This window comes from Phyllostomus hastatus, unplaced genomic scaffold (assembly GCF_019186645.2).
Source record: "Phyllostomus hastatus isolate PE091 unplaced genomic scaffold, TTU_PhHast_1.1 phas_scaffold_442, whole genome shotgun sequence".
Lineage (NCBI taxonomy): Eukaryota > Metazoa > Chordata > Mammalia > Chiroptera > Phyllostomidae > Phyllostomus > Phyllostomus hastatus.
Window position 1 is genome coordinate 5,610,839 of NW_025334030.1, and position 14,482 is coordinate 5,625,320.

The 14,482-nt window shown below is 42.8% G+C and overlaps 1 protein-coding gene across 4 annotated transcripts in view; it reads left to right on the forward strand.

The window, feature by feature from the left end:
- Positions 1-12,335: 12,335 nt before the first annotated feature.
- The window catches only part of ABCA3 (ATP binding cassette subfamily A member 3), a 51,305-nt gene continuing 49,158 nt past the window's right edge, over positions 12,336-14,482 (forward strand). For all 4 annotated transcript variants that reach the window (XM_045820730.1, XM_045820731.1, XM_045820732.1 and 1 more), the window contains exon 1: positions 12,336-12,528. Coding sequence is in view for 1 of the 4 variants with exons in the window: in XM_045820729.1 (XP_045676685.1) it covers positions 12,516-12,528 (13 nt within the window). In the remaining 3 variants the exon portion in view is untranslated. The remainder of the gene's footprint in view (positions 12,529-14,482) is intronic.

Consider the following 14,482-nt stretch of genomic DNA (forward strand, 5'->3'; position numbering starts at 1 on the left):
GTCAAGTTAAGGAGTTCATCATCACAAAGCCCTTATTACATGAAATGTTAAGGGACTTATCTAAGAAAAAGAAGACAAAAAATATGAACAGTAAAATGACAACAAACTCACAACTATCAACAAATGAACCTAAAAGAAAAGAAAAACAACAAAAACTAAGCAAACAACCAGAACAGGAACAGAATCAGAGAAATGGACATCACACAGAGGGATTTCAGTGGGGAGGGGGAAGGGAGGAATAGGGAAGAAAAGGTACAGGGTAGAAGAAGCATAATTAGTAGGCATAAAATAGATGGAGAGAGACAAAAAAATGGTATAGGAAACAGAGTGTAACAGGGTGCAGCCAAGAGGGGAGGCCCCAAATAGGGATTTGTAATAGGGTCAAGAAGAGCTTAGAGATAATTGGCTCCACACCACAGGGCCATACCTGCCCAGAATTTGGGCAGCTGTGGCGCCAATTGTGAGAGGAGCTGGAAATGGGGCTGCAGAGGAAGATTAGCTCTGGGATTTAAATGGAGGCACAGCAGCCATTTGGTGTCTCTCTTTTTGGGACCATGCGTCTGTTTAGGACCACACGGCTTTGGTGTCTTGGTTGGGACCATGTGGCTTGGGTGAGAGTCAGGACCACGAGGCTTTGGAGGTGCTCCCTTTTGCCACGTGGAGGGTGCTGGGAGGACTGTGTGCATTTGTGGGGAACTTTAGTTTGTGTTATTTCAAATGAATAATAAATTCCTTTCCTTTTCACTGATCTCTGGTATTAAGAGACATCTTTCCTCAGGCAGTGGGCAAAATGAACCCAGATAGGTGGGGAGGAACCCCCTGTAGACTGTAACAAGAGGACTCAAAGAACTTATATGTACAACCAATGGACATGAACTAAGTGGGGGGATGGATGCTGGAGGGTTGGGGGGCAGGGCGGAGGGGGGATAAGGGGAAAAACTGGAAAAACTGTAATAGCATAATCAATAAAAATACTATAAAATTTAAAAAAAGAAATGAAAGAGGAGAAATAACAACTGACACCAAAGAATTGTAAGAAAATATTAAGAACAAATATATGCCAACAAACCAGACACCTGCACGTAATGAGTAAATTCCTAGAAACATACAACCTTCCAAAACTAAGTCAGGAAGAATCAGAGAATCTGCATACACAGATTACACCTAGTGAAATTGAAGCAGTGATCAAAAACTCCCAACAAACAAAGCCCTGGTCCGGATGGCTTCACAGGTGAATTTTACCAAACACTCTGAGAAGAACTAACACCACCCCTTCTCAAACTCTTTCAAAAAATTCAAGAGGAGGGAAGGTTTCCAAACTCCTTTTATGAGGCCAGCATCATCCCAATTCCAAAACCAGATAAAGACAATACAAGGACAGAAAATGATAGGCCAATATCCCTGATGAATGTAGGTGTTAAAATCCTCAACAAAATATTAGCAAACCAAATACAGCGATGCATCAGAAAGATCATAAGCTATGATCAAGTGAGATTTATTCCAGGAATGCAAGGTCAGTACAACATTCACAAATCAATAAATGTAATTCACCATATAAACAAAATGAAGAATTAAATCCATATGATCATATTAATAGTTTCAGAAAAAGCATATAATAAAATCTAGCAACCATTTATGATTAAAACTTCCAGCAAAGTGGGATTAGAGGGAACACACCTAAACATACTAAAGGTCATATATGACAAATCCATTGCCAACATCATATTCAATGGGCAAAAAGTATAAGTGTTCCCATTAAGATCAGGAGCAAGACAGGGATGTCCTCTTTCACCTCTCTTATTCAACATAGTACCGGAAGACCTAGCCATCAGACTAGATCAGATAGCCGGCAGACAAGGAAAAAAAAATCAAAGGCATCCAAATTGGAAAGGAAGAAGTAAAACTGTCATTATTTGCAGATGACGTGATACTGTAAAAAACCCCAAAGATTCCATGAAGAAACTACTAAAACTGATAAATGAGTTCAGCAAAGTAGCAGGATACAAAATTAATATCCAGAAATCAGTAGCATTTTATATGCCAATAACAAACTTACAGAAAGGGAAATTAAGAAAACCATCCCATTCACCATTACTACAAAAACAAACAAACAAACAAATACCTAGGAATAAACCTAACCAAGGATGTAAAAGACCAGTACTTGGGAAATTATAAGACATTGAAGAAAGAGATAGAAAATACAAATAAATGGAAGCACATACCGTGTTCATGCGTAGGAAGAACTAACATCCTAAAATGTCCGTACTACCTAAATGGATTCAATGCAGTTGCTATGAAGATTCCAATGATGTATTTCACAGAAGTAGAACAAATATTTCAAAAATTTATATGGAGCTACAAAAGGTCCCACATAGCAACATCGATCCTGAGAAAGAACAAAGTTGGAGGAATCATGCTACCCAATATGAAACTATACTATAGGCCATAGTAATCAAAACAGCATGGTACCAGCATAAAAATAGGCACAATGATCAATGGAACAGAATAGAGCCTAGAAATAAACCCACACCTTTATAGTCAATTAATATTTGACAGAGGAAGCAAGCACATATAATGGGCTAAAGATTAGTTTATTCAATAAATGGCGTTGGGAAAATTGGACAGATACTTGCAGAAAAATGAAACTAGACTACCTTCTCACACCACTCACAAGAATAAATTAAAAATGGATCAAAGACTTAAATGTTAGACATGAAATCATAAAAATTATAGAAGAAAACATAGGCAGCAAGATATTGGACATTGCTCATAGCAATATTTTATCAAATATATCTCCCGAGGCAAGGGAAACAAAAGAAAAAATAAACAAATGTGACTGTACCAAACTAAAAGTTTTTTCACAGCAAAGGAAATCATCAACAAAATAAAAAGATAATACACAGAATGGGAGAACATATTCGCCGTGATACCTGATAAAGGGTTAGTATCCAAAATTTATAAAGAACTTACAAAACTCAACACCCCAAAATAACAATCCAATTAAAAAATGAGCAAAGGACCTGAATAGACACTTCTCCAAAGAGGACATATGTATGGCCAATAGACATACATGAAAGATGCTAAACATCACTAATCATCAGAGAAATGCAAATTAAAACCACAATGAGATACATCTCACACCTATCAGAATGGCTGTCATCAATAAATCAACAAACAATAAGTGCTGGTGAGGATGTGGAGAAAGAACTCTTTTGTACTATTGGTGGGAATGTAGGTTGGTGTAGCCAGTGTGGAAAGCAGTATGGAAATATCTCAAAAAAATTAAAAGTGAATTGCCTGTTGACCCAGCAATCTCACTTTTAGGAATATGTCCGAAGGAACCCAAAACACTAATTTGAAAGTGCATAAACACCCCTGCAGCATTCATTGCAGCATTATTTACCATTACAAAGATATAGAAGCATCCCAAGTATCCATCAATAGATGAGTAGATAAAATAACTATGGGACATTTACACAATGGAATACTACTTGGCCATAAAAAGAAAATTTTACCCTTTGTGACAGTATAGATGGACCTGGAAACATTACACTAAGTGAAAAAGCCAGTCAGAGAAAGACAAATACCATACGATTTCACTCATATGTAGAATCTAATGAGCAAACTGAACTAACAAGGAAAATTGGGACAGACTTATAGATGGAGAGTAGGATGACAGCTAATTGGGTGGGGAGGAAAGGGGATGAAGGGATTGAACAAAAAGGAAGAAGGATTCATGGACATGGACAACAGTGTGGTGATTGCTGGGGGGAGGAGGTATAAGGGGACTAAATGTTAATGGAAAAAATACAATAAAGATTACATTTTAAAAAATAAAGTCTATTTTGTCTGACATAATTATTGCTACCCCAGCTTTTTTTCATATCCATTTGCATCAAATATCAAACATCAATCAGTTGTCTCTCTCAGACCTTCTACTGGGGACATGCCCACAACCAACCCAGGCATGTGCCTTGACCACAAACTGAACCAGCAACGTTTTGGTCCACAGGCTGGCACTCAATCCACTGAACCACACCAGCCAGGGTGAAATATCTTTTTCCATACCTTTGCTTTTAGTCTGTGTGTGTCTTTCAATCTGAAGTGGGTCACTTTGTAAGCAGCATATGAACAGGTCTTGTTTTTTGATCCAATAGGCCATCCTATGTCTTTTGATTGGAGCATTTAGTCCATTTACATTTAAAATAATTATTGATAGGTGTGAAGTTATTGCCATTTTATTCACTGTTTCTGATTGTTTTTGTAGTTTTTCTGTTTCTTATTCTCTTGCTCTCTTGAATGTTGATCACTTTCTTTTTTTATGATTTTATTTATTTATTTATTTTTAGTGAGAGGGGAAGGGAGGGAAAAAGAGAGGGAGAGAAACATCACTGTGTGGTTGCCTCTCACACGCCCCTACTGGGTACCTGGCTTGAAACTCAGGTATGTGCCTGACTGGGAATTGAACCAGCAACCCTTTGATTTATTTGCAAGCCAGTGCTCAATCCACTGAGCCACATCAGCCAGGGTGTTGATGACTTTCTATAGTATTGTTTGAATTCTTTTCTTTTTATTTCTTGCATATCTCTGGTAGATTTTTGGTTTGTGGTTACCATGTACGTTATGTATAACAAGCTGTGTTTATAGCAGTCTATTTTAAGTTGATGGTTGCTTAAGTCCAAACATAATCTATTCACAATCTAACACAGTTTTTACTTATCCCTCCACATTTATGATTTTCTCATTATTTAGCTACTTCTGTGTCATGCGTATCCTTTATTTTATTGTTGTAGCTACACATGATCAATCTACTTTTGCCTTTTAAGCTTTGTACTACTTTTATAATTGGTTGATCCACTGCTTTTACTATGTCTTTGTCTGTAAGAACTTTTCCTTCCTGTATCTTCTTATTCATATTTTTATCTTTTCTACTTAAAGAAACCCCTTTAACATTTCTTATAATACTGGTTTAGTGGTGATGAACTACAGCTTTTTCTTGTCTGGGAAACTCTTTATCTCTCCTTTGATTCTAATTAATGGTATTGCTAGATAAAGTAATCTTCATTGTAGGTCTTTATTTTTCATCACTCTGAATATTTCATGCCACTACCTCCTGGCTAGCAATGTTTCTGTTGAAAAAATCAGCTGATAGTATTATGGGAACCCCCTTTTACATAACTAACTGCTTTTCTCTTCCTGCTTTTAAGAGTCTCTCTTTGTGTTGAACCTTTGGTAATTTAATTATGGTGTGTCTTGGGATGGACCTCTTTAGGTTCAAATTGTTTGGGACTGTCTGTGCTTCCTGAACTTTTATGTTTATTTCCTTGATCAGGTTAGGGAATTTTTCAGTCATGATTTCTTCAAACATATTTTCAATCCCTTGCTCTGTCTCTTTTTCTGGTGCTTCTATAATGTGAATGTTGGTCCACTTGGTGTTGTCCTAGAGGTCTTTTAAACTATCTTCATTTTTTTTTATATTCTTTTTTCTTTTTGCTATTCCGACTGGGTATTTTCTGCTACCTCATCTTCCGGATTGCTGATTGAATCCTCTGCTTTATCTAGTCTGCTGTTGAGTCCCTCTAATGTACTCTTTATTTTAGTTATTATATTCTTCATTTCTATTTTATGCAATCTATCTCTTTGATAAAGTTCTCACCGAGTTAGTCCATTCCCTTCTAAGTTCTTTGAGCATTATTACAACCAGTATTTTGAACTCTGTATGTGGTAGATTGCTTGTCTCCATTTTCTGTAGTCTATTTTCTGGAGTTTTGTCCTGTTGTCATTTGGGACGTGTTTGTTTGTCTCATTTTATCTGACCCCCTGTGTTTGTTTCTGTGTGTTAGGTAGGACTGCTATGACTCCCAGTCTTGGCAAAGTTGCCTTATGTAGTAGAGAGGCCCATTGGTGCAGTCTCCCTGGTCACCTGAGCCAGGTGCTCCAGGGGTGTCCTTTGTGTGAGTTGTGTATGCTCTCCTATTGTAGTTGAGCCTTGATTGCTGTTGGCACATCAGTTGGTGGGACTGGCTGTAAGGCTGACTATGAGGGCTGGCCATGACTACAGTGGACAAGTTGTTGAGCAAGGGCTGACCCCACGGAGGAGGAGTAGTTTAGCAGGGCTCTAGTGGCACACAAGTCTGCCCTTCAGGTATGTCATTTGTGGAGCTGGTTGGGTGGTGCTTTGATGTGGTCTGAATCCAGCCACCAGATGCACTGGTTCTGGAGCCTCTTGGAAGGCACTCTGGTAGAGACAAGTTCAGTTTCCATTTGTGCCTGGCTTGGGGTGCTCTGATAGGAGCTACAAAATGATCTGTGATTGGTTTCCATTTGTGCTGGGCTTGGAGGTGCTTGGGAGAGGCTATGTGGTGAACTGAGCATAGCTGCCAATCCTAGTGCTTGGCTTGGAATGCTTTGGTGGTCACCATGATGTGAGCTGAGGCCAGATGCTACTTGTGCCAGGCTTGTGGTCATTTAGCTATTGCTGTGTGCCAAGTCAACCCTGGCTGGAGCTCATGCCAGGCTTGGGACCACCTGATGAAAATTACAATGCAAGTTGAGACCAGTTTCTACTTGTACTGAGCTTGGGACTTCTTAGAAAGAGGTAGAGGGCACACCAAGACAGATGCTCCTTGTTTGGAGTTTGTGGACCTTTGAGAGATTTTGGGCACATCTGTAGGTCTGCAGCTTAAGCTGAGGCAGGCCACTTATATGGAAAAACCACTGGGAGAAGCTCAGGCAAGGCGCATGAGTTGGGTGGGGACATGATCTTAGAGAATCACCAGGGTGAGTCAAACAGTATTAGCGAGATTAATGGAGAGCTCATATTTGATGTCTGCCTGCATCTGTAAGCTGAGTGGGAAGCAGGCTCAACAAAGGAACAATGGCACTTGCCAGGATTTCCATCACCTGAGAGAACTGTCCTGATCCCTGTCCTCCAACCCTTGCCCTGAAGCTAATCAATTTAGTTCTCTGTTTATCTCTGGCATTTTCAAGCTGCTACCCCTTCCCTGGAGCTTGGAGAGAGCAAGTTTGTGAGTGAGTGAGTCCCTGTGTGGACCTCAAGAGGAGTGCCTGGGACTCCAACAGCCCCCGTATCACTCAGATGCAATTCCTGCTGCTTTTCCCAGACAAATATTATGGAGGCTCCTCTTCCTGGCACTAGGGCCCTTGGGTGGGGAGTTGGGATCCCTCACTCTTGAGGTGTTGGGGGGACCTCTGCAGCCAAGGTATCCCTCCTGATTCTTATTCACCAAACCTGTGTGTGGAACCTGACTAATCCATGTCTCTGCCCCTCCTACAAGTTTTCTCATGGCTTCTTTTTTATATTCTTGGTTATACACTTCTGTTCAGCTACTGCTCAGGTGGTTCTCAATGATAATTGCTCTATAATTTAGTTATAACTTTGAGGTGGTCATGGGAGAAGGTGACCACAGCATTTACCCACTTTGCATCTTGACTGGTAGCTCTGCAGTATGTATCTTTTTTTTTCTTCACCCAAGAATATTTTTTTCATTGTTGAGAGAGAGAGAGAGAGAGAGAGATTTTTTGCCTTCTTGTATGTGTCCCAACCCGGAATTAAACCCTCAGCCTCTGCAGTATCTTTTGTAAGTATCAACAAGCTGACACTAAAATCCATATGAAATGGCAAAGGAACTAGAATAGTCAAAATTATTTTGAAAAAGGAACAAAACTGGAGGACTCCTACTACCTTGTTTCAAGAGTTACTAAAGACACTAACCAAGACAAAATGGTATTGCTGAAGCACAGGCAGATAAGCTGGCCCATGTATCAAATTCACTACTCAATTTTCTATAGCCTCTAAACTAAGAATGGTTCTGACAAATCTTAATGGTTGAAAGAACTTCCCATAACCACTATTACTGAATATTGAATAGCTTTTGAAGTTAGCTTTTACAGTGCTGATAAGCGAAATGACTATGATGTAGTCATTTTGATGACAACCAATGTTGTTTGAATCACAGGCAATGGCAAGCTGCTTTAAGCACTTCCCCTGAGGTCAGAAGATAAAACAAGGAATGAAACTTCCATTCCCACACAAACTTGCAGCAGAGATATCTTCCAAGCTCAAACTACAGTTCCAGCAGCATTTTTTCAGACCCTGACTTAAGTGCAAAGAAAATTTTCACATTTCAAATTCCATTTAACTGTGCAATTGAGGAGCTTCCACATAACTTTCAATTGGATGTGATTAATTTGTAATGTAATGACTTGTTTAAAAGGCAGAAACCAGGAAAATAATCTAATAGAATTCTGTCAATGGTTTTCAAGCCATAAATGCACTCAATCAATAGCATATCTTCATGGTGAAATACACAAAATCTCATTACAGATCAGCATTAACAGTTGAACAATTACAATCAATTTTGATGATAGGGAACACCGTGAATCCCAGCTAAGCAGTATGCTATCCCATAAAAAAGAACTCCATTTCTTTCATTAGTAAATATGTAGTACAACCCTGGCTGGTGTGGCTCAGTGGATTGAGCGCTGGCCTGCCAACCAAAAGATTGCCAGTTCAATTCCCGGTCAGGGCACTTGCCTGAGTTGTGGGCCTTATCCCCATTTGGGGTGTGTGATGTTTCTCTCACACACTGAAGTTTCTTTATCTCTCTTTCTCCCTCTCTTCCTCTCTTTTTAAAAATAAATAAATAAAATATTTAAAAGGAAAGAAAACAACCCAATTTGTTAATGGCAAAAGATACCTGAAGATGCTTCACCAAAAAGGATATATGATTGGCAAATACCACTATGAAAACATGCTCAACATTGTTCATTATTAGGGAAGTGCAAATTTAAACCACAATACAAATACTACTACATAGCTAATAGGATGGCTAATTTTTTTTTAAGTACTGACAAAGATACACAGCAAGTGGAATTCTTATACACTGTCATTGACAATGCAAAATGGTACAGTCACTTGGGGAAATAGTTTGGCAGTTTCTTCTACACCTAAACATACACTTCTATATGATCCAACAACCCCATTCCCAAGCATTTACCCAAGAAAAATAAAAACTTTTATTTTCAAATGGAAAAATTTTATTTTTACTCAAGAACCTATGCACAAGTGGCTATAGAAGGCTTTACTCATAATCTCCCCCAAAATGGAAACTGGGCCCTTACTAAGTGCCAAGCACTTTTCTGAGTAATTTGTTTTGATGCATCAAACTCTCACAACAATCCTTTGAGCTGGGAACTATATGATCCTCATTTTACACAAGGAAACGAAGGCACAGAAACGTTAAGAAATCTTAACATTTCTTGAGTAAAATGTTAAGATTTGAGATTCAATTTGAGGCAGTGTGGTCAGATTCAATATTGGGCTTTAACCACTACAATATAATACCTCTCAATCACTGAATAAAGGGGTTAGTGTACAGTCATTGGTCTAGAACTGATCCCCAATTATAACATTGTTCCTATGAAAACAGAGAAGTCCTATTCTAAAATTCTGTATTGAATACCAGCAACTTGGATACTGCTAAACTATATATATATATATATTTGGATAGATAGATATAGATAGATAGAAAGAATTTGTGTCCCTGAAAAGGAAATAGGAGCTCACATTGGTTTCACTTTTAAAAGGCGTATGGTATGGATATGGATATATCTATATACGTCAGCCCACTATTGTAATGACTAGGTTTACTGCTTTTTGTAAAGCCATAAGAATTTTTTGAGTGTCATCAGCCACATTAACTTTCGCCATCAATCTTGAGAAACGTCTTAGCCACGGTAACCCCCAAGGAGTATGCCACGGAATCTCTCAGCACATATTCACAGTGTATGAATGTAATTCCCATACCAGAATGTTAACAAGCCCAGGAACCTACACATCTGGGTTCCAGTCTCAGCTCTAATGTGTGACTTTGAACAAATTATGACCCTTATCTGGGCCTCCAGGTGGAGGGAACAGACTAGATGGAGCAGCTAGGTTTGCCTTCTTTTTTCAAGCGTGGCCCTGAGCAGAAATTCGATGAATTTTTCGGTAATCGCTCAGGAGCACCAGAAGTGTCTAGTCCTGTGTAGGCAGTTCTTTTTGAGCAGGAGTCCAGAACCTGAACTCTTCACACATAATCTTCCTTTACCAGGGACCTTCATACCCTCCTGATCATGATTACAACAATTCATTACCATAGCAGGCACCCTGACATGATTAAGAACAAAGATTTACAGTGACTACTCTTTGCGACTGTGTCCTGATGTGTGTGGTCATTCTGCTTCCAGTACCCGAACCCTCATCTTCCGTCTAGGGGAAATGCTGAGTCAGCCAGCTCTGGATTGGGGTGTGCAGACCCAGGATCAGATCTGGAAAGAGCTGGAAGATAACTGCAACGTGTAACCAATCTAAGTTGGAAATGGCAAAGATTGGTTCTTGAAAGAAAAAATATTGAATGAGGAAGAAGCAGAGTGAAGAAAAGGACCAGTTGGCCAGGGTCATAGTTTTCTGTTAGACCATTTGGTTGGGAGGAGGGAATGCAGTCTGGGAGGACTCATAGGGAAAAATAGTTTTTAAGATGTTTGCAACACATTAATAATCTACTCTCTACCCCTCCTGTAATTGTATTCAACTATTTTTTTTTCTTTTCTGCATATGCATTACAAAAATGGGGCTATGTAAGTCTAGTTGTGCTCACATTATACCACCACTTACTTGGCATTTATGTGCCAGGCATTGTAATAGCACTTATGCATTTTCTCATTTAACCCTAAAAATACCTTTGAGTTTGGCATTATTACTACATTATTTTAATATTTAGAGTTAGAAAATTGAGGTTCAGAAAGATAAAATGATATACCTACTTGTTAAGGGGTCAGGTTAAGATTTAAAACCAGGTTTTTGTGACTTTTTCATTCAACAAATATTTACCAAGTGCATTCTCTGTTCTAGGCATTTTAGCACCCTGAGATGCAGCCATAAACTAAACAAAATGCCTTTCCTGTCTACAGCCATACCACCCTGAACTCACGGATCTTGTCTTCTCGGAAGCTAAGCAGGGTTGGGCCTGGTTAGTACTTGGATGGGAGAAAAAATGCCTTTCCTTACTAAGACCACCTTGTGGTGAGGGAGACAGAGCTTAGAAAGGCAAACAAATACGTGAATACCATTTCTGATAATAAAAGATGCTATGAAGAAAATCAAGTGCGACATTGAGAAGCCCCACCACTAATCAATATTCAATATCAATAAGGAGTCTTCCGGTGGCAGGAGGATAAACCTCCTGATTTGGGTCATTACTTTACAATGCAATCAGTTGCATGCTAATCCCGAAGGCACACTGGGAGGGGAGCCTGTCTAGTCAGCAGGCAGCACCACAGGTGCTGGCCCACCTGCTGTGGCCCTGAAACCGCTGTTCTTGCCAGAGGCTGGCCGAGTGGCCCCCCTACGGGTGTGCCTTGGGGCGCTGGAGGATCCTCAGTGTCCTCGAGTTTCTTGAGACCGAGACTCTAGTGGGCCAGGCTGCGATGGCTGTTGGCCTGTGCCTTCAACAAACAGTCTGGCCCAGGCTACCCTTACATGACCCCAACCATGTCACCAGACCCTCCAGCCCCAGGTGTGCTCAACCAGGCCTTGGAACCCTCTCAGCCGCAGGTGACCTTGCCCCTGTCCGGTGACCCCTTCCCGCATAGGTGGTCCCTGCCTCTGCCTCGGGACCCTACCATTCCCAAGGGGCACCGAGCCGAGGTCGCCACCCTTCGGTCTAACCCGACCCTTGACCTTCCTGGACAAGGTGCCCCCAATTGGCCTTGGAACCCTCCGGTCCGAGGTGGCCCCAACCATAACCTGAGACTCTCCTGCCTGAAGTGACTTCGATCCGATCTCAGGACCGCCTGGCTTCCCCGCTCAACAGAACTGCACCTGATTACCGTGGTCACATCCTGAAATGCCCAGACATACTGCCCACCCCTACAGCTGTTTTCAGACAGTTCCTCGCCCTCCCAGGGTCAACACAAGAGACTGGCTGCCCACCAGTGGTGAGTGAGGCCCGCTCCCTCTCCGTGAGGATCCGGGGGTGGGCAGGCACCGCACCCAACAAGAGACAGTGCTGAAGAGGAAATGGAAGGAGTCCTGAGAAGGTCCAGGTTCCGGCGAGGACTGCGGCAGTGGCTTCACAGCACCTATGAAAAACACGATTCTCATGTGTCCCAACCCTGGATCGCCCCAGGTATCCAGCGCCACCTGCAGCCTTGGCCCTAGCATTGGGGCCAAGCTGCGCACTGCGCAGGCGTGAGCGGGGTTGAGTGGCCAGAGGATGGGTGGCACCCGCAGGGGCCGCCCACTACGCATGCGCGAGTCCGACTGCGCGCCCCCTGCAGGATCCTGAACCGCCAGGTGTGTTCGCGTGTCACTGGTTGCAGGCGCCCCCCTCCCCGTGGTGGAGGCGGCCTAGTATCTGTTAGCACAGGCGGCTTCCGCAAGGTGGGAGCGGATCCAGGAACTGTAGGAGTGGACCCCGCGAGAAGGCAGCGCGCTGGCCGCCCCCGCCCGGATGCCGAGGGTCGGTGAGTGCAGTCGGGACCCACTGCCTGCCGGCGCGCAGCTGCGGGGCCGCTTCCCTGCCCCGGCCTCCCCCAGCCCTGCTGACCTGCCCCGGACCCCCGCCAACCCGCACTGTCCCTGCTTAGCCCGCGCCCATCCCCACGGGCCCAGCAGGTGCATCGGGAGGGGCCTCCCTAAGGCTTCTCCAACGCTCCAGCTTCTGGGCGTGTCCCCATCCCTGTAAGCAGGTCGCTGAAGCCACAGCCCTCAGAGAAACGTAAACCTTCCCAGAGATAGAATTACTGTGCAATCCTTTATACAGAGCCGAGATAAGACCCGCCGGCTTTCATCCAGCAGGCACTCAGAGCATCTTCTGCGTCTCAGGCTGGGCAGGCTGGGCAGGCTGGGCAGCCAAGACAGGGCCCCCAAGGATGCTGCTGGCTCACTCTGGGTGCAGAGTCACAGTGTGGGTGGGAACCCTTCCCCACACCGGAGTCCACCTTGCTCCTAACCTCTCGGTTCCAGAATGGGGGTCCCGTAGGGGTCCAGGGGTGGGAGTTGTGTAGGGCATAGCAGGAAGGGAACTCCTGGTCCAGGCAGAGGGGGCTGCAACAACCCTATATAGAACCTCTGGTGTCCATGGTCAGTCTGGATTTGGTATGAATTTGTGTTTACACGGGTATCTGTTCTCACAGAGTACACTATACGCTTTATGAGGGCAGGTTCTGTCTCCTGCAGAAGAGCTTAGGGCAGGTGGCAGGTGTATATTTGGTGCATTTTGGTTCATGAATGCATGCCCTCTCTTCACTTTCTTGGACCTGGTTTAATTAAAGCTGTTGCCTTATAGGATTATTTGTGTTTGTTTGCCCCTTTGCCTCCTGAATTGTGAGCTCCCTGAAAGTACGGATTGGATCTTGGCAGGGCTTCCACTCCCAGCACACAGTCAGTACCCAGCCCGTGACAGGCACTTAGAAATGGTTGTTAAATGAGTGGCTGAGACCCTGTAACAGAGTGGAGACCCAGGCAAGGTGCAAGTGAAAGAGTTATGCTCTTTACTCCGAAACAACTGTATCATTTTATTCAGTACATTTTGATGCTGCCTTTTGTAAACTGGAAAAGATGAAGGCTGTTTTCCTTTAGGAAGTTTGCATCATGGGAAATGTAAGAGAAAGGAAAGATAGGTAAAAATGGACGCCCTGAGAATGTCTCCCTGCCTTTTGCCTTTTTTTAAAGGCAAAATAGGCAACTTCTTTGAAAAATACTTTTTTTAATTGAGGCACTATATATATTTGGCCATCAAGATGGCATCGTTCCCTTTCTAAGGTGATCTACCACCATGCTGACAAGAAAGCCGTTTGGAACAAGAGAGGGTAGCTCAAGTTTTTGTTTTGTTTTTAATAAAGATTCGAGCTCTCCATGGTGCGTGTGGCAGGCAGTCTCGTAGGAACCTGTTGTGACTTAGTATAAACTGGGAAGGCCCAGGTAACACTCCCTGGTTAACAGTTGCTTCTCCACACCAGCTTCCTGAGACAGCAGTCGACTCTCTTATTGAGTCTCTCGAGGGGGAAAGATTCTAGAATTCTGGGGAAAATGATGGGCAAGGCTCTGTGAGTGACTGAAAGACTTACTGGACATGGTTCCTGCTCTTGGGGACCTTAGGGTAGAGTTAAAGAGGTGATTTATTCACAAGTAACTGTGACATAACATAGACTAAGGAAAGCTGCTGAAGGTGTCCAGAGGTAAAGAAGGGATGACTTTCAACAGGAGACGGTCTCAACTCTGGCTGTACATTAGACTCAGTTGGGAAAGAGTCTCATGCCCAGAGCAGAGCCCAGAATCCCCAGAGATGGGCCTCAGAGGTCAGTTTCTGCCTAAGCACCCCCAGAAGATTCTGCTGTGCAGTCAAGAGGAAGAACCTCTCAACCAGGGTTATCAGTGGCTGCTTCACAGACGTGCTAGGACTGGGCTGAGAAAGTG